General features: G+C 36.9%; 2 protein-coding genes across 2 annotated transcripts in view; one reads left to right on the forward strand and one right to left on the reverse strand.

Moving 5' to 3' along the window:
* Positions 1–1,869: 1,869 nt before the first annotated feature.
* Positions 1,870–11,530, forward strand: LOC128527745 (protein mono-ADP-ribosyltransferase PARP12-like). The gene is made up of 12 exons (XM_053500279.1): positions 1,870–2,596; positions 4,240–4,375; positions 4,482–4,758; positions 5,174–5,299; positions 5,446–5,578; positions 7,729–7,897; positions 8,132–8,240; positions 8,342–8,438; positions 9,003–9,087; positions 9,416–9,546; positions 9,639–9,790; positions 10,555–11,530. The coding sequence occupies exons 1-12, from the start codon at positions 2,289–2,291 to the stop codon at positions 10,806–10,808; spliced, it is 1,977 nt and encodes a 658-aa protein (XP_053356254.1). The 5' UTR covers positions 1,870–2,288; the 3' UTR covers positions 10,809–11,530.
* Positions 11,531–11,975: 445 nt separating this feature from the next.
* tbxas1 (thromboxane A synthase 1 (platelet)) overlaps positions 11,976–20,124 on the reverse strand; it is a 73,302-nt gene continuing 65,153 nt past the window's right edge. The window contains exons 11-14 of the mRNA XM_053500280.1: positions 18,327–18,415; positions 18,089–18,226; positions 14,384–14,546; positions 11,976–13,669 (exon numbers count right to left, since the gene is read on the reverse strand). Of these exons, the coding sequence (XP_053356255.1) occupies positions 13,589–13,669; positions 14,384–14,546; positions 18,089–18,226; positions 18,327–18,415 (471 nt within the window). The 3' untranslated portion in view covers positions 11,976–13,588. The remainder of the gene's footprint in view (positions 13,670–14,383; positions 14,547–18,088; positions 18,227–18,326; positions 18,416–20,124) is intronic.

Raw genomic sequence — 20,124 nt, forward strand, 5'->3', positions numbered from 1 at the left:
AACTGTAAAGTTTCCCTTGCTATCATGGACATATTTGGAATGCTAAACCTCAGCTAAAACACTTGTAGGCTCTAAACATGTGAGTAGTACCATTTTGACAGCTGTGGACACATCTGCATGTGAAAAGTGGAGGGGGGAACCTTATCTGATAGCACGAACTGTAGCCATCAGGATGTGTTTCCCTTGCTATAAAGGACATATTTAGAATGATGAACCTCAGCTGAGTCACTTGTACGCTGTAAACATGTCAGTAGTACCATTTCAACAGCTGTGAACACATCTGTATGTAAAAAGTAGAGGGGGAACCTTATCTGATAGCACAAGCTCTAGCAATCAGAATGTGTTTCTACTGCTATAAAGGACATATTTAGAATGCTCAAACTTCACTAAATCACCAGATTTACTTTTGCTGTGTAAACAGGTGAGCAATAACATAACTTCTACTATTTACTTAGAACATGGACATATAAAACATACTGTACTTAGTTTTAGAACGATGAAACTCGGAGAACTGCAGTAACAGTCTGATACATAAGGGAAGTTATTTATATATACTCAGCAAAAAAAGAAACGCCCTCTGACTTTCAACTGTTTTTACTTTCAGTAAACTTAATGTGTAAATATTTGTATGAACACTAAAAGTACCAGTCAGTATCTGGTGTGGCCACCAGCTGCTTGAAGTACTGCAGTGCATCTCCTCCTCATGGACTGCCTATTGCGGACAGTCTGAGCACTGATGGAGGGATTGTGTGTTCCTGGTGTGACTCAGCAGTCCTCATGCCTCCCTGCAGCATGCCTAATGCACGTTCACGCAGATGAGCAGGGACCCTGGGCATCTTTCTTTGGGTGTTTTTCACAGTCGGTAGACAAGTCTCTTTAGTGTCCTGCGTTTTTAGAACTGTGACCTTAAATGCCTACTTTCTGTAAGCTGTTAAGGTCTTAACGACCATTCCACAGGTGCATGTTAATTAATTGATTATGGTTAATTGAACATGCATGGAAAACATTGTTTAAACCCTTTACAATGAAGATCTGTAAAGTTATTTGGATTTTTACAACATTATTGTTAAAATACACAGTCCTGAAAAAGGGACGTTTCCTTTTTTGCTGAGTATAGAAAACAGAGTCGAATCAGTATCTGACCTTAACAATGAACACATTTAGAAGGATAAAACTCTGCTAATTCACCTGTGGTGTGGGAACAAATCAGTAGCAACAGTCTGATATGTGCGGGAACTCGAAAATATAAGGGAAACAATATCTGACAGTGACAAAGCACAATGTACAGACTTTCCCTGTGGTCGGGAAACAAGTCAGCAGTAACACTGGTGATATTTTGTCTGATATTCTTTCTTAGACGTCTTTTCAGCAATACCATAATGCCTGAATAGAGACCCGTCAGATACAGTCTCAAGACATTATTAATATTAATAATAATTATTATTATTATTATTATAATAATAATGAGAGATAATTAGCATTTTATCCGAGTGATGTCAGCTCACTAGGTCACATCAATCTGAATAAACACAAACTGTATATTTATATATATATATATATATGTATATATATATATATTTTTTATTATTATCTCGCATTATTATTATTATTATTATTATTATATTCCCTTGGTAAAATAGCATAAATAAATCATAGGTAGCGTATACCAGAAAAAAATACAACGCATGTTATGATAAGTTTCGTTTTTAAGGCGCGTGAAATTCGCCGTCTTTTCCGTTTCAGGGATTAAAAAGCGCTAACGTCTTTTTGGCCTTTATCGCGCTCCGTAGAACCCTCCGCGGGCGAGCCTTCTCCTAAATGCGCGTTCCCTGTGCTGTTTTCACGGGGGTGGGGCAAAAAAAAAAAAAAAAAAAAAAAAACGTATCCTGATGGGGGAACCAACTTCAACACAGCACCTGCAATCAAAAAACCGTAATAGGATACAGTAAATAAGTTGTTGTAACCATAGTGGATTTATTCAAGAAAACTGTAAGAAGTGTTGAACGTTTGACGTAAAAAAAAAAAAAACGAATGGACAAAGACTTCATGGACGTCTGAGTTTGCAGTTCATTAATAAAGATACGCGTCAGAACTTGTGGAATAACATGTCCGTACACTTATTAATAGTGCACTACCTACTGTAGGGTGAAACTAGTGCACTTCTATAGAGACTAGACGAAAGAGTTTGGGACTGTGCTCTTGGCAGGAAAGCAACAAAACATCACCGGCACAGTTGCTTTCGTTTTCTTCAAACCGAGACTGAACCAATCAAGGAAACGGATGAGAAAATGGCGAGTCTGGTATCGAACCACATCCTGAAGGTTCTCTGTAATAACCGATGCTGTTTGGAGTTCCAGCAGCTCGACGCGTTTTTACGGCAGACTTTCACGGTGGATGAGCAGTTACTGCGGCGCGCGCTTCTTACCGGCGAGAGCTTCCGTGTTGTGGACGAGAAATCGACCGGGCGCGCGCTCAGCCCCGGGGCTTTAATTATTGCGCGAACTGCGCTGCGCGTGTGTAAAAACCCAGAGAAATGCGCGCGCTGCGAGGAGCTGCACTTGTGCCGATATCTAGTGTGTGGGAACTGCAGATTCGGGTAAGAGTGTAATTACAACTTACAATAAGACTTCATAACCACCGCAGAGTCTGTTTTTTTTACTGCTATTATTATTATTTTTACTCTGTAAAATTTACTGCTTTTATTCTGGTCCAGCTGAATAAAATTAACACTGCATCAAGCCTATCAAGGCTTAACAGCTGATTTAAACATCGTCTACTTTAGTTAAAAAAACATTTGCACCTGATCATGTAGGCTTATGCACCTGTTCACGTAGGCCTGTGCACCTGACTAACAAGCCAATCAAGTGGCAGCAGCACAATGCACAAATGTAATGCAGATACAGCTTCACTTAATCTTCACACAATCATGAAACTGTATGCATTTAACTGTGACATAATTGTAGACCTGGTTACTGAATTTTAGAAAGTCTCCCTGGGTTTTAACACACAACCGTCAGCATGTGTCCTATTAAAGTGGATGGTAAACCTATTAAAGTGAAGTGTCAGGTCAGTCCTCTTACATTGTTGCATGATGAAACTTTATACACTATACGGACAAAAGTATTTGGCCAAACATGTTAATTATTTAGTGCAGGTGTTTTAATCAGGCCCCTTCTTCCCAGTAAAGGGCAATCTTAATGCTTCAGCATATCAAGACATCTTGGACAGTTGCTATGCTTCCAACTTTGTGCCAATAGTTTGGTGAAGGCCCTTTTCTATTCCTACATGACTTTGCCCCAGTGCACAAAGCAAGGACTATAAAGACATGGTTTGGTGAGTTTGTTGCGGAAGAACTCGACTGGAAATAAATTGTAAGCCAGACCTTCAGTGCCTGACCTCATGAATGCTTTACAAAATGAAGGAGCATGATTTCCCCAGTAAAACTCCAGCATCTTATGGACAGTCTTCCAAGAAGAGTGGAAGCTGTTATACCTCCAAAAGATGGACCAACTCTATATTAAAGTATATCTATTTGGATACAATGTCATTGCAGGTTTGGCCAAATACTTTTGTCCATATTGTGTACAAAATAGTAATAAACACAATAGAGACACAATAGTGTATATTTACTTAACCCACTTAGTCACATATATTGTGGATTTAATTACACTAGTGCTGGGGTGGTCATGGAACGTAAATGTCAAGTTAAATGTAAATGTACAGTTCTTACTATGAAAACATTCAGGAAGGAAAAGAGCCTTAGTGCTAATTTAACATAGCCAGTATTTCACAATTAACTGGCATTACAGCATTGTGAAATACTGGCTATGTTAAATTAGCACTAGCTGACTACTGAATTACCATTTAGGTGGGAGAACATAAGCTGTGATTTGGTGTATGGCATTTATATGAAGTCAGGAAATTTGTAATGAGTATTAAGATATTTTGGTTGTCTCAAAAAAAAAATGCTGAAATTGCACTCAGAGACGTCAGACCAGCCTGTTTGCTGTGTTTACTGTACTTGCATGATTACTCGCTGCCCTACTTTCTGACACTTCCTGAAAGCCTTCAGTCAATCAAACTCAGTTACTGTATATAACTTTTCTCTGGATTTCAAACAGCCTCACCTCATGATGAGAAATCTCATGTGGAATATATATTGAAATGAGACAGGTGTGTGTTTACCTCACCTCCGTGTTTAATGGTTAATGAACATAATCTCTTCTCTATCAACCCCAGGAATAAATGCAAAAATTCCCATGATCTAAAATCTCCACATAATTCTGCTGTCCTGATAAACAAGAATCTTCAGTTCCTTGAAGAGGCACAATTGTTTCAACTTCTGCTATTGAATGATCCTTCTCTTGCTCCAGAGGTTAGCTGTAGCTCATTCATTTAACCTTAAAAAGGTAACATTACCTTCCCACAGTGTAACTTTGCAAACACTTTTAAGACTTGACTTGTACAATTTTTTTTTTCAGGTTTGTTCCCACTATAATAAGGGAAATGGAGAACATGGAAGCTGTAAATATCAGACTTCCTGCACCAGTCTGCATGTCTGCCAGCACTTCCTACAGGATGACTGTAAATTTGGAGCTGCTTGCAAACGAGCTCATAATTTTGATGCAACTGCCATGAAAATTCTGAATGGCAGAGGTTTCAGTCCAGAAAATATTCGCAACCTTCAGAAAATATACAAAGCTAGGTTTCTTCTCACCGATCAAACTGAGAAACCTGTGCCCAAAGGAGCAGAAAAAGGTTTGATAGGATTTTATTTTGATTTATGCTGGGTATATCACACAGGGACAATAACAAAAAATTGCAAACTTTTCCTTTCTACATTATATGCTGCTAACTTTGGCCTGAAAATGTACAAGTTTTAAAATCGAATATGGAATAAGTGCATTACCCCAAACTGTGATTGAACATACAGCCAGGAATGCTTTCTGTGTAGATTCTATTTAACATTGTTATACAACACCTAAACAGCGCTGTAGTAGAGTAGATTAGTGCACTAAATGATCACATGCTATTCAAGGAATCACAAAGCAAGACTTAGTTTACGGTATGTACAGTAAGTCTCGCAGAAGTCAAAACTAATAAAAAGTTTAGCGTTCAAGGTCACTCTCCGAATACCACAAGACAAAATTTTCAAAGCATTTTTATTCCTTAGATTTTACCCGGGTCTCTTCTTCATCAGACAAACAAGTGACAAGGCAGCACTCCAGCAGTTCAGTGAGTGAGGCGGACCGCAACGAAATCTGCCTCTTTTTCGTACGCAAGGGATGTAGTTTCAAAGGTAAAAGAATTTTTACCAGTTCATTTTTCTTTAATTTCATATATTATATAGAAAATTTGACTAATATCTAGAAATGAGCTAAATACCCCTATAAACTAATCATGTTTTTAATGATCATGGGATCAATCTCTTGAATTCTCCATTAGAGAAATGCATCAGAGTTCATCATGCTCTACCTTATAAATGGGAGATTTTGGATAATGATGGAAGCACATGGAAACAATTTCCCAATGAAGAGGATGTTGAGAGGGCCTACTGTAATCCAGCTAATGACAAAAGGTATTCCATATAAGTGCCTCATGTCACATTTGCAATGAACATTTGCATTGAGTCCCCAGGGGTCATTTGCTATTTTCTATTTTCATGCAAAACCCAGGAGCCTACATGAAGTTTTTTTTTTTCCATCTGAAAACTGTATGTAATATCTTTCTTTATAGGCATGTCAATATTCCTCTGTAATGTAAGTTATTTATGTAATGTTATGTTTTCCAAAAATTAATGATTTTGTAAGTAATATTATAAGTTTAATATTATTTTTCACATGCACAGCCATACACAGTATGATATGCAGTAAAATGCTTATACAACTCCCCATTTAAAAAGAAAAGAGAGTATTTAAATAGAGAAATATGAAATAAGTTAAAAGATTATACAAAATTTAGTGTATGGGGGCAGTGGAAGCTCAGTGGTTAAGACATTGGACTACGGTTGGGAAGATCCCAGGTTCAAACCCCACAATCACCAAGTTGCCACTGTTGGGCCCTTGAGCATGGCCCTTAACCCTCAGCTGGTCAGATGTGTAATGAAATAAAAATATAATTGACAAAGACTGAAGGCACAGATTGATACAGTACATCCAGCATAGTTCACGGTTTGTGAATCCATATGCTCAGTTTATTAATCTCAGTCTCATAGATTCTGGTACCGGTATGAATATTTTTTTTTCCGTACCACATGACTGCTGAGGCTCTTCTTACCCGAAAATTTGTTAATGGACATCTTTCAAAGTCAGTAATGGCACTTCTCCACCAGGTGGCAAAAGCAAATAAGAAGGCAAGAAAGAAAATAAAGCTAATATGAGTGCCACTCGCTCAGCTGCAGATTTATATCAACATCACAGGTTTTGACAGCAATCAAATTCAGCTATGACATAGTGGTGTTTCACAGCTCCAGGGTTTAATCCCGAGCTTAACTTCCTATATGTGTGGAACTGGTGTATTTTCTGATTTCTTTCCACCTGTTAAAATGCCAGCATGTGGATCAGCTCTGCTACATTGACCCTAGGTCTGAATGAGTGTGTGAATGTGTACGATGACATATAATGGACTGGATAGGCTTGAAGGATTTTAATTTAATTCAGATTCATTTAATTTTTTTACAGTACCCATTATGGAAAAAGGTTTTCTAGTACTCTCATAAGTAGTGTAGATTTTAAGCCACACATGCATGCATTTCTCTGTAGTTTTAACGGTTTGCCTTTTTTCAATGTTTTGCCCTCAACCTTTTTATCAGCTGGATTTTTTTTCTGCAAAAAAAAAATCCTTTAAATATGTGTCAACAAAGTTCTAAATATGAAGCTTTAAATGTACAATTTATGGCCAAAGGTTGCAGGCATCTTGTCAACAGTTTTACCCACATGTACTTCCCTCTATTCTTTTGGGAAAACGTTTTAGCCGAATTAGCAAGATTACGCACTGATGCTGGGTGAGGAGATCTGGCAGTCAGTGTTCCAAGTCACCCCAAAAGTGTTTAGTGGAGTTGAGGTCAGGGCTCTGTGCAGGTCATTTAAGTTCTCCTACGTCATTCTTGACCGATCATGTGCTCTGTGTTCTCATTTTGTGCACAATGATATTATCATGCTTAAACAGGTTTGGTACCCTTTAGTAAATCTTAATTCACCCAAGTGGGATGGGTTCCATGGTAAGTCTGGCTCCTCCCAAGGTTTCTTCCTGTTGCTATCTCAGTCAGGTTCTCTGCCTCCGTCCCCCTCGGCTTGTTCATCAGGGACTATAATTTTTATGTAAACATATTCTCTTACACATTTTGTTTTTATTTCCCTTATTGCTTTGCAACAGTGACCATTGGTAAAAGTGCAATATGAGTAAAATGCAATTTAATTAAACCTACAGTATACAAAGTCATTATATAAAATAGTTTGCTCAATATTGAGGTAACGGTTTGTGTCAGAAATATACATGCCTACATACTTTTTGGCCATGTAGTAGTGAAAAAATACACTATGTTACAGTAATATGCCAGATATGTGGCAGTGATAAGGACATTTTTTGGTCCTTTCCAGACCAGAAAGTTATGATCAGCATTGGCACTCATAAGTATTCTAATCAGCTAAAACAAAAACATGAGCCAGGTTTTTTTTTACAGCAAGACATGAAAATGTGTTTCCACTATATTGTTTTTCTCGACTGCAGCATTGGGCCTCTGCCTGTGGACTTCACTTTAATGCTGTGTGGGGGGAAACAAATTCGTCGTCTATCCACAGCGTCCTCTGTTACCAAACCCCCTCACTTCATCCTGACCACTGAGTGGCTTTGGTACTGGAAGAATGAGAAAGGGCAGTGGATTGAATACGGCCAGGGGGTCAGTAAAGTTTAACAACTATTCAATACTCTATCCCATTTATATCATTTCTAATAATTTAGATAACTAGGAAATATATTCTTACTATAATTTACATAATTACTGCACATTTCATTAACAAAATGAAGAAACATAACTAAATACCCAGAGATTAATTTTATGTATATTAGGGACGTTTATAAACCTGGTCATTATTGCTGCATTAAATAATGTTTAATGTTTGTATTTTTTCAGAAAGATGAAAAACCTATCACATCAAAGTCCTTAGAGAATGTTTACCTCTCTGAAATTGAAGAAATTCCTTTCAGTGTGGGTGGGAATGATTATGTGCTCCACATAAAAAGTATGCTTTCAAGACTAGTTTTAGCCTCATATATATTTTTAAAACAAAGTCTGTTTTTTTTTAATAGAATTCATTATTTTAACATTTTCCTTTTTCTTTAGAAATGTATCAGCAAAACTTAAAGTACAAAACAAAACGAGAGGTGCGACGGAGGCCTCGATTCATTTCAGCTCAAGATGTTAATGGGAAATCAAAAAGGTAAGGTCTTTAGATGGGCAGTGTGATTTGGTGCATTTAAACTGGGATATGTCTTAAGATGTCACTTTGTTAGGTTTTGATTCATTGGTTTTATTGATCGATTGATTGATCTACTCTAAATTCAAATCTTACAATTGGCAGAATTCTAGGATAAGACTTAGATCTTGTGCCAACACTTTGGCCATCACATTACAGTTGGTTCGCTAATGTTGCCAAAGCTGAACTTTGAACTGCCATCGGGTTAATTAAATAACAGAAATTTTGCATGTGGAATTTTGATTTAATTTTGGTTTAAAAGTTGATTAAAAAGGCCATAAATGTCAATCTTTAGCCGATTCTACATGTCTTCCTTCTTTCACTGAAATTTGATTCCTTGGTTAAAATTTTAATTGTTTAAAATGCATTGATTAAATCGAATGATTTAAAAAAAGCAAAAATATACTGTATGGTTTTCAAAAATTGCCAGTGCATGTATTTAATAAATTGTGAATTATTTGTTTTAATATAGTTAATACTATTATGCAGTACTACATTATGACCTGACGGGTAATTGTTCATCTTTAGTGATGCTCAAGACACCCCATGCTCCTCCTCAGTGGAATTTCCTGGTCACTGGGATAAAAATGCTCTGCCCAGCTTCTCCTACAAGGTACGTGACTCACTATACACTATACATAAATTAGACACAATTCAAATCTAAATACATTTTTCGATGTGGTTTTCGAAGTGTAGAAATATGCATAGAGGAATTTATGTAGAAATGTTGTGCCCGCCTGCCAGGTATGTTAATTTCGCTGGTACAGTCTAAATATCTGAACATTGGCTAATAAAATGGGGAATATACATCAATACAGAACCAGCTAAAACCTTTCGATTAGTTATGGAGATAATTGCCTACTGTGACATTTTTTTCGCCACAATAATGCCCGTTTCACTTTATCAGTCAGAATGGTAATTAACAAAGCTTATCCTGTTAGATTGTTCCTCTGCCAAGCTCTGCACCTGATTACAATGCAGTAACCTCATTGTTCAAACGGACAATGTCGTCAAGCACCATACACAGCATCAAGAGGGTGCAAAATCCATCAGTCTGGAGAGTTTTTCACTGGTATGTACAATTTCGACCATGCTACTGCTTACACTGAGGTATAAAACATTTGTACTGGACATTAGTTTTAAACATTTGATTTTTCTTTCCAGGCAGAAAGAACAGATGAAGGAGAGGAATGCAGGGAGGGAGATAGATGAGCGTTACCTCTTCCATGGCACAGATAAATCTCTAATAGAGGCCATCTGTGAACAGAATTTTGACTGGAGAATTTGTGGTGTCCATGGATCACTTTATGGCAAAGGTAGCTGACTGTTGTAGTAGGAGATGTGCTTCAAAACTGAGTGGTATATACACTACATGGACAAGAGTATTTGGCTAAACCGAATACATACAGTATGCAGTACTTCAATGTGGAGTTAGCCCCCCTTTTGCAGCTATAACGACTTTTACTCTTCTTGGCACAATTTCCACAAGATTTTGGAGTATTTCTGTGGGAATAGGTGCCCATTCATTCTGTAGAGCATTTCTGAGGTCAGACACTGATGATGGATGAGAAGGCCTGGCTTGCAATCTTTATTCCAGTGCATCCCAAAGGTGCTCGATGGGGTTGAGGTCAGGGCTCTGTGTGGGCCAGTCAAGTTCTTCTACAACAAACTTATCAAACTATGTCCTGACTTTGTGCACTGGGGCACAGTCATGTTGGGATTTAAAAGGGCTTTCCCCAAACTGGTGCCACAAAGTTGGTCCATTGTCTTAGCATAGCATTGTGTTGATATTCTGAAGTGTTAGGATTGAATTTCACTGGGATGAGGGGCCTGATTAAAACATCTTAATTAAATAATTAACAGGTTTGTCCAAATACTTTTGTCCATACAGTATATATTTACTAGTTTGGACACATCTTCTAATTCCATGGTCTTTCCACATTTTTTTTGTTTCTGTCAATGTCTGTGGCTACAAACTGATAAACACATTTAAGTATCCATTTGAAACAATCATTTATTTTCTGCATAGTGTCTTCCCCATCATACTAACGATATATATATATTTAAATCTTCTTTATAGGAAGTTACTTCGCTAGAGATGCCAGGTATGCGGATAGATTCGCCAAATCCAAAGCCGGCTATAAGATGATTTTTGTTGCACTTGTCCTTGTTGGAGAATTTACCCAAGGATCCAGCAGTTTGGTCCGACCTCCACAGAAGAGCTCCAGTACAGGGTTTTATGATAGCTGTGTGGACAATACAAGCAACCCAGCGATTTTTGTCATCTTTGAGAAGTATCAGATCTATCCAGAGTACATCATTGAATACTCTTAAAGCTCCAGGCTGGTTTGTAATTCCAAACATCGTAAATATTTCCTTTTTTTTTTAGGTTTAATCCTATAAACAAAAAAAGCTTAATGGTATTGTAATACTGCACATTTGCACTTGATGCGCTTACAGTAAGTAATGTGGTCACTTAGTGTTAGAGTAATTATTTAAAGTAGTTATAAATCAAAATAGGTCTATGGTTTATTGATGCATCTCTAGTCACCTTTCATACTGTATAAGTCTATTCCTCTTCTCTTTACACAGTTTTTCTGCTTAAATACAATTTATTTAAGCAGGATTAATGCAGGTTAAATCAAAATGTAAAGCTATTATGTCAGGATAAATTGCAGAAAGATTTTTTTTTTTTTCATAGAAACTGGCATTACTAGCCTCACCCAGTGCTCTTATTTAAGCTGATGTTGGTACATCTTTATCAAGTTATTCTTGCACCTTGCTTTAACCAGGCTTTTTTTTAAACATGTCCAAAAAAAGGCAGCGCCGCATCAAAGGAGACAATACTACACCCATACCGTTTTCTACTGCGTTTTTGTGGACATACTGTAGTGGGGACACGGCTGTGTGACGGGGTTATATTTTTAACAAGATTGTAGAGTCTGTGTTAAAGACAAAGAGTAAGGGTGTATTCAGAACACTGAATTGTGTTATGAAGTTTTTATGGACATGTTGTGAGATTCACTAAGCTTCATGAATACATTTTACTCTCTAAATTGTTCTTGTCTTTTTTTTTTATTTCTTTACCTGATGGGTTTGAAAATAGCACACACATTTTCTAAAGAGTCAGGCAAAACAGCAAGAATCAACTTTTATAGATTTACAGGATATACTGTACCACTGTCATTGATTACGAAGATGGAGATTGCAAATAAGAGTATATTAGTATATAAGGCAAGGTTAGGAATCACTGCATATCGTACTGTGTATGACAGTGTATGTGAGAATAAAATTTTCATTTGTACAGTGTCACCACTGGTTACTGTTGAATAAGCCAAATTCATAATCAACACAACCAAATTCTGTTGGTATAATAATAAACAAACTTTTGCCCATATAATGTAAGATACAGGCAGTGACCAAATGTATTGAGACTAAAATAAAGTCCTATCATTTAAGGACATTCCCAATTTTCCTTAAAAAATAATGACGATATAATAATAATAATAATAGTCATTTTATTGAGTTATATTTATTGAACCTTGCACAATCTAGTTAAAAGTTCAGAAAAAAAAGTGTTAGATCTGTGTGCATTTAGTGTGCATGTTCTGGTTCCTCTTGGTACTCCGCTTTCTTCCCACAGTTCAAACACATGCAAAATGTAATTGATAAAAGTGAATGGACACACAAAGAATTCCAGTTAGAAACAATGTCATCACTTTGAAGCTCCTGGAACAGCCATACGCCACACAAAAGACAGCTTGTGCTACACCACCATCTTGTGGTGTATTATAATAATAATAATAATAATTTTGAAACAAATGCAATTTTAATGAAAGATATACAAGGTGACAGAATAATGGGTTTCTTTGAAATGCGTAATGGAGCGACATCACACACTGCATGGCAATCAATGGAAGCTGTGCGAGAATTGTTCAGTAACCGTGTGATCTCAAGATTTGGTAACATTCCCTGGCCCCCTAATGTAGATCGCCAGATTTATCCGTTTGTGATTTTTTTTTTTTTTTGTGGGGCTACCTCAAGAGTAAAGTGTACACGACTCGACCAAGAACCTTGGATGAGTTAAAACAGAGAATTCGGGATGAAATTCACAGTATCCCAGCTGAGATGTTGCAGCGGTCAATGAGGAATCTCAACAGCAGATTTCAAGAATGTATTCATACAGGAGGATGCCATCTAAAGGATGTAATTTTTAAAAAATAATGAATTCCATCAATTTTTCGTAAATGGCAAGTTTTAGGTTTCAATTACTATGAATAAAATTTATTTCTTTTATCACTTCTAGTTTTATTGGATTGTAAAGAAGTTCCCATTTTTTTGTCACCTTGTATATTTCTACAACAATCTGCAGATTCTTCAAATTGCTTTACCAAAAGAATAATGAGCTAAAAAGGAGCACAAAAAATAAAAAAAGAAGCTTTTTGTTTTCCCATACAGAAATCTGATAAATGAATATATAAATGTCCCAAGATTACAAAAATTACCCAAGAACCATTTACATTTATAGTATGTTACATGTATTAGTCAGATATGATCAAAACACATAGAACCAATGTGGATGTATGATGTACTACGTGCCCCCTGTACTGTATGTCAAAAGCATGTTTCATCCATACAGTATATAGAATACAATGTAAATATAGTGAAGGAACATATCAACTGTACAGTAGATCACACAGGGTAATTTATGGTAATTTCTACAACAATATGCCCATAAATACACAAGTGGAATGTTGGTGCAATCTCCAGCCTTTTAAAAACCATTTTTATGTTAAACATCAGTCTGATTAATTCCACCCTTTGTTCCTTCTGCTGTTTTTCCTCAGTATCAATCCAAACATGATAACAGTTTGTTATTGAGGGTTTGACAATGAAGGAAGCAATTTCAAATTTACCAGAAATGAATGTAAAAGAAATTTGGCATTTAAATTTTATATAATGTGGATGAATTAATTTACAAAGTATGTTTACAAAATTCCATCAGTACTTTTCTTTGCTATTCCCTTACTAATTACATAGTTCTAGAAGGTTTCTTCATCTTTCTCTTAAAATCAGACTCTCTGGAATCACTCGGACAGTTTTTATGCATCACCTCAATTCTCTCTCTTGGTAATTTGGACAAAGATGCCATTCTTGGGTCCGAGTGTGGAATATGACTTCAATGTAAGAGGAACCTGTAAGAAATAAAAACTGGCATCTTAGATAAGATTTAATCAAGAACAAAGAGAATGCCTTTAAAAATCTGATATACTGTATACATGTATTAGCTGTACGTAGGTTATGTTTAAACACATTTTCCTTTTAATACTACGAGGGTCATTCAAGTCAAACTGGGATTCTTAAATAAAATCTACTTTTACTTTTCTATATAATCTCCTGCTACACTAATGCACTTTTCCTAGTGTTTTACTAGTGGATACTACATGGATACCATCAAGATAGAAAGTTTTGTTAGTACACTGGAGCCGTGATCGGACTGCTTGCTTCACGTCCAAAACACTGGCCTCCCAGGAACTCCTTTAATGGCCTAAATATGTGGAAATGGCTGGAGCGAGGTCAGGAGTTTGCAGGGCAATGTGTTCGTTAATTACTGTACTGTTTGTATACAGTAGTTCCCAGTCTCTTCTACAAACTGGTGACAAGTTATCCTTCAATTTCCAAGGATCAGACATTCCACTCTCTGAATCTTCACAGGAACGAATACAGTGGATTTGCAGACATACAGCCTTCTTTAAAATGTTTGCACCATTTAAATGTTTTACTGCAGCTAACAGTCTTATCACTGCACTGTCTTCTGTATGTTACACGTTCATTCAAGGGATATTTCATTAGTCCTGCTTTGACTTGACCGCCCTTTGTACTATAGTAACATTGTAAAATAAACACACCTCTGTGTCCTTACATGCTACCACATTAAATTTTTTAAAGATGTTGGTCAATGCCATCCTAATCTCCAGCTGGGCTATTCTCATGCCCACACAGCTGCGAGGCCCTGCTCCAAATGGCATGTAGACGAAAGGGTGTCGACCGGCCTTGGCTTCAGGGGTAAACCTGAGACAGGATGAAAGCATTAGCACCTTGCAGACATGATGGCTAATTCATTCTTAAAGTTCGAACAGCAAAAAGGAGGTAACATATTACATAATACAATACTTTTCAGGCAGATTTTGTCACATTTTACTTAAAAAAAAGGTGAAAGTGCAACATTTAAAGTCTCCAAAATGCTCTAAGTACTAAGTATGCAATACAGTGTTAATGTGTACTTAAATTCAGTTCAAATATCTTTTATTGTCTAGCACCTAACAATGGTCATTGTAGCAAAGCAGCTTTACAAAAAAAGCTGTATACAAGCAACGGTAAGCAAAAAAAAAAAATTTCAGTCAGCCAGATGTCTGCATTTAGGGGAAACATTTCAGTCCTAAAAGCATAATGAGCTAAAATGTGCACAGAAATACAAAAGTATATTTGGGCTGGGGGAAAGGTTTTTGTTTTCCCTTACAGAAATCTGCTAAATGATATATACTGTATATCCTATTACCCAAGAACCATTTACTTATACAGTATGTATATATTATACAGTATGTTAGAAGTATGTATGAAAATAAACATTTGGAACCAATGTGGGAATATAATGATGTACTATATACTGTATATGTACAGTATACCATATATACCATGTATTATCCATACATACTAAACATATACAGTAAATATAGTGAAGGAACATAATTTACTATATACTATAATTTTTCAAAATACACTGGTTCCAAGTTCCAAGGTAATTTATAGTGGACGTCTTTGGTCACATACCACAGACACTCACACAGTCTAATACTTGTAATATTGACTGCCTTTAGCTTTGATTACAGCATGCAATGTGGTGGCCATTTCATGTGTAAAAATGATTCCTCATGCTCCCAGAACCACTCTTTCACAATTTGTGTCCTGGGATCCCCATGCCATTATGAAAGAAAAAAAATCCATTGATGTGATACCCTGGTCATTTGGCACATTCAGGTCGTCATCTGAGTTGAACAGGGTAAATCTGGACTCGTCAGACTACGTACAGTAACCTTTTCCACTGTACCAAAATCCAATCCTCATGCTCCATAGGAAACTGAAGGCTTATTATTCTAATTAGTCTCCAGAAGAAGTGGTTATGGCCATACAGCTGTTTCTTTTTACCCAATTCTGTGAAAATCCTCTTACTTTCACTATTAACTACAGCTGTGATTCACTGACGTTTTTGGCAATGAACTTCAAGTGTTTAAGGGATATCCAGTCATGGTCATTAATTATTTTTTCCCTAAATGGACAGTTACAAGAGTGAGGGATTTGAAGCGCTTGTCAATAAATTACGGAAAAAATTAGAACACCGGGCCTCATTTGGAAAACTTGAACATCGCCACAACACTGAATGACGGTCACAACTGGACTGCGGTAAACAAGCACAATGAGGAGGTAAAAGAAAGGCATATTTCTATCCAAAATAATAGAATAAAGTAAAGTAATATATAAAAAATTTTGTAAAGATGTTTATTACAATACTGTTGACTGCTCTCATGAAAAATTATAAACGTACAACTGTGCACAACAAAAGTGCCAATGTACACAACAATTTCGGAAGAAAGTGTTAATTACATTTGGCGTTCCTGCTGGTTTTGTTACAGTCTGCATACTCATGTTTTAACTACAATGCCTAGATAGTGTGTAGCATCCTTAGACACATTTAGACGTGTTCCAAATAGTTTGGGATTTTTTTTTAAACAAGAAAACATGATTAAACACATGGTTGCCACACACTTGGTGTAACTGCATGAAAAATGCCAGAATTCTGCGTTGTCCATTGCTTACAATTTTTATTTAAAGACTCATGAGTAATAATCTAAAATAAGTATAAATAAGTATTTCTTTTTTTTTTTAAAGCATACATGTGTTTACTCAATGTTGCACAATCCCACCTAAATATTTTCCAGCAGCCGCCACTGCGTCATTTCTGTGACTATTGGTACATTACATTTTCTGTCTGTTTAGACCAGATGGAATGGTCTTTGTTGCCCTTGTGATTAAGTGAACCTTGGAGACCCAACCCTTTCTTACCAGGTTCCTGGCCTGTTACTGTATATCTGAGATCCTCCAACCAAAACCACAACAAGTCAAGAAGATCTTTATTGTCATTAATATAATATATATAGTGTAAGGTACACAATGAGACTGTGTATAATGTAACTATTATACACAAATCATGTTTTGACTTGATGATAGGCTTAAGATGCATGATGCAAGATGCTTAAGGTAGGTTGTCACATTGGCCTGTTTTTCATGCATCTTATATACTGTATCAACTACAAAAACCACTAGTGCTTCTTGTCTAATTATAAAAACCAATGAGCTTATGCAATACATTTTTTTCAGGATTTTTAAAGATGTTATATAATTGACAGCTTTTTATTTTAATACAAATTTTCATTTCCTAGCATGATTTACGGTATGTGAATAAGACTTTGTTTGCAATTACTACTAATCAGGTGTTATTATGCACAATTATGTTCTGCATAATGACTGCAGAATTCATGAGACCTATCTCAAGTTGGTCAAAAATAGATCCCCACCATATGTAAGTTCTGTACCTTATCCATAAGAAGTATTCTAGCCCTTTTAGCCTTCTAGCCATCTGGAGATGCCCTTGAGAGAGACAGATTTACCCAGAAAAATAATTGCATTCTGTAGTGAATAGGGATTGGGTGGATAGCCAGAGACTGAGGTCATCAGTTTTACGAGACCTGCTCTTTTGAGAATAAAAATGGGTAAGGGCTCTGTACTGAGGGCTGATAAAGTTGCAGGCAGAGATAATAAAAAAAAACATAAAATTTAAAAAAAGATTGGGTCTTTAACCAAAGATGGCTGTACTACTCTCTCACTAACTCGTTCTCTACAGTAAATTGCCAATCCTGTACAGGGAAGCCTAAAGCTTATTCCAGGAAGCGGGGTACACACCCTGGGCAGGATTCTGATCCATCGCAAGCTTGGATCAACTATTTAGATTTTTTATTATTTTTTCGCAACTGAATCTACAGTAGTTTGGGATTACTGTGGCCACAGTGCAGTATTTTTGCTACCTTACATATTCTGAGCTTGAGTTATCTTTCTTAGAGATTTTCAAATTTTTCCTGTGTCTATGTGAGGTTTCCCAGGGTTATCTGGTTTTCTTCTGTCTCACAAAAACATGCACATACAGTACAGTAAGTAGATGTTTGTTTGTTAGGAGCAAATGGGTGTGTGCTTATGTGTTACAGTCCAGGGTTTATTCCCACCTCTTGCCCAGTGCTACCAGGCTAGGCACAGGATCCACCACAACCCTAACCATGAACCAGCAATTTCTTAAAGATAAATTAATAAATAAATAAAAAAGAAAGACATATTTTGCATTTTTCCTTAAGTTTTTTCTTCTCTTAACTCAAGGTTCACGATCGATTGTTTTTGCAGGAACTACCAATTAATTATTTTTAAAACAATTATGTAGTAAAAAAAAAAAAATACACATGCCCTGTCATGCCTACTGACGTATTTATACGAGTTAAAAAACCTTTTACCTTTCAGGTATGAATTTCTCCGGCTCGTCCCAGTACTCAGGGTCAGAATGCAGAAAGCCTGTTGCGATCTCCACTGTAGCTCCTTTAGGCAGTGTCTGTCCATTCACTACACATTCATGCTCAACATTGCGCATAGGTCTGCAGTTCAACAAAACAGAGGCACTAGCACACAAACTTAACATTACAGTGAATACATTTTAAGAAAAAAAGATAAGGATTTGCTGTATAGTCCTCATACTTAAATGCAGGTGGATATAGTCTCAGAGTCTCACACACCACCATGTCTAAATACTTCATCTCCTGAATGTTGTTGTAATCTACTGAGTCCTACAAGAAACCGTGGAAAACAGAAAATCTCTCAGAAATACAGGGCAACACTACGCATTCTTATCAGCAAGCTTTTCCTGCTCTTATCTTTAATGTAGTAGTAACAATCATCCAGCAGGGGGAACCCTTGCAACATAATTCTAAGCCCTTTTGAAAATAAGGTTCCTTTAATGTACAGTAAATATCTCAGGAACATCAGGCCTGAGTTTACCAAATAACAAATTTTGACTTGTTTTTATCAAGTCAAAATATTTACATAATTTGTCACACGCATTTGTATATTGTATACTCTGTTTTAATGCAACATATGCTATATATATATATATAGCAGTGTGCAGAAAAGTAAGATCATTCAGAGAGGGCAAGGCTTTGCGAATATGAGGTCATGGACGGTCCCTCCAGCGTCCTCCTTCCCTCGTCACTGCCTGCCAGACAGTGTGTGGCTATAATAAATGGCCCGGCTGCCTGAAATGATTCTGCGTTCTCACTGAAAGCAGAAGCCGGAGGGCCAAAAGACCAGGCAGGGTGAGAGAGGCTGCCATGCTATAAACACCCACACACACAAGCATGCACACAAACACGCTACAGATGTCTGGTTGGACTGTCACTTCTTGTTGGCAGCTGCACTAGTCCAGTCCAGAGTGACATGTCCTTAACGAAAGGTTAGGTAGAAAGCCAGGGAGGAAGGAGGCTTGCCTCTGTGAAAGATGTGCCTTTCAATAAGACACTTTCGCTCAAAGGCACACAGGGAAAATATGGAGTAAAAGTTGCTCTAAGGGCAATTTGAGAGAATCCAATATGAATGCTGTCACTAATAGAGTCACCTAAGGTGTCATCCAATATTCATCTTTCCATCTGCTGTATTCATCAAAGCCATCTGAAAGTCCTGTGAGAGAAGGGTCAGTTGCGATAACTACAAATTATGCATCACTCCCTTTCTGCTTTTACAAAGCCTACAGATTTGACCAGCAAATGCATAAAGTGAATAAGGAATATTACATGATTTTGCCAAGGTGTTGTAAATGCAACGAGATATCAATCTCCATATCCTTATCTCTCTCTCTCTCTCTCTCTCTCTCACACACATACACACACACAATTGTTACACTCTATGAAAAAATAGATCTCATTTTATAGCATATCAAATGTTTAATATTAACAGCTCCAGAACTATTGGCACCCTTTGCAACAATACAAGAAGTTTAATATCTCATACAAAATATAAAACAGATGCATGAAAGACATAGAGATCTTATACATTTTAGTATTTACTGTATACATAGTTGTTAAAGTTGGACAATTTCACTGATTTCTTTTTTTTTTTTTCTAAATGATTGGCACCTCCCACAATTAGCAGTTGGTGCCAGGAATAAACCCTGGATGTGATAATAGTTCATCACATTGCATCATGCACGCACACACACACACACACACACTCTCTAGAGCATCTCCTGGCGTGTTTTCTTACAGTGGGGAAAACATGCAAAATGTCACAAAGATATAATCCTGAGCTCTGGATTGAAAGCGGGACCCTGGAGCTGTCACGCTACCAGCAGTGACACTGAGCTTCCAAGACTGTGATGATTTAAAGGAATGATCATTAAACAACATTTCATTTCACTTCAGCTTTATAGTCTTAGAGAGTCCCGTGCCCACTGTAGCCTTGGATTCCTGTTCTTGTCTGACAGGAGGTCTGAGGAATGCGATGT

This window comes from Clarias gariepinus, chromosome 7 (assembly GCF_024256425.1).
Source record: "Clarias gariepinus isolate MV-2021 ecotype Netherlands chromosome 7, CGAR_prim_01v2, whole genome shotgun sequence".
NCBI classification, from domain to species: Eukaryota; Metazoa; Chordata; class Actinopteri; order Siluriformes; family Clariidae; genus Clarias; species Clarias gariepinus.

What these genes read in the sequence shown, in the direction of transcription:
- LOC128527745 (XM_053500279.1), top strand. Translation starts at nt 2,289, where the DNA reads ATGGCGAGTCTGGTATCGAACCACATCCTGAAGGTTCTCTGTAATAAC. An exon ending in TGTGGGAACTGCAGATTCGG is followed by an intron (nt 2,597 to 4,239) that starts GTAAGAGTGTAA and finishes TATCAACCCCAG; the next exon opens with GAATAAATGCAAAAATTCCC. An exon ending in GTTAATGGGAAATCAAAAAG is followed by an intron (nt 8,439 to 9,002) that starts GTAAGGTCTTTA and finishes GTTCATCTTTAG; the next exon opens with TGATGCTCAAGACACCCCAT.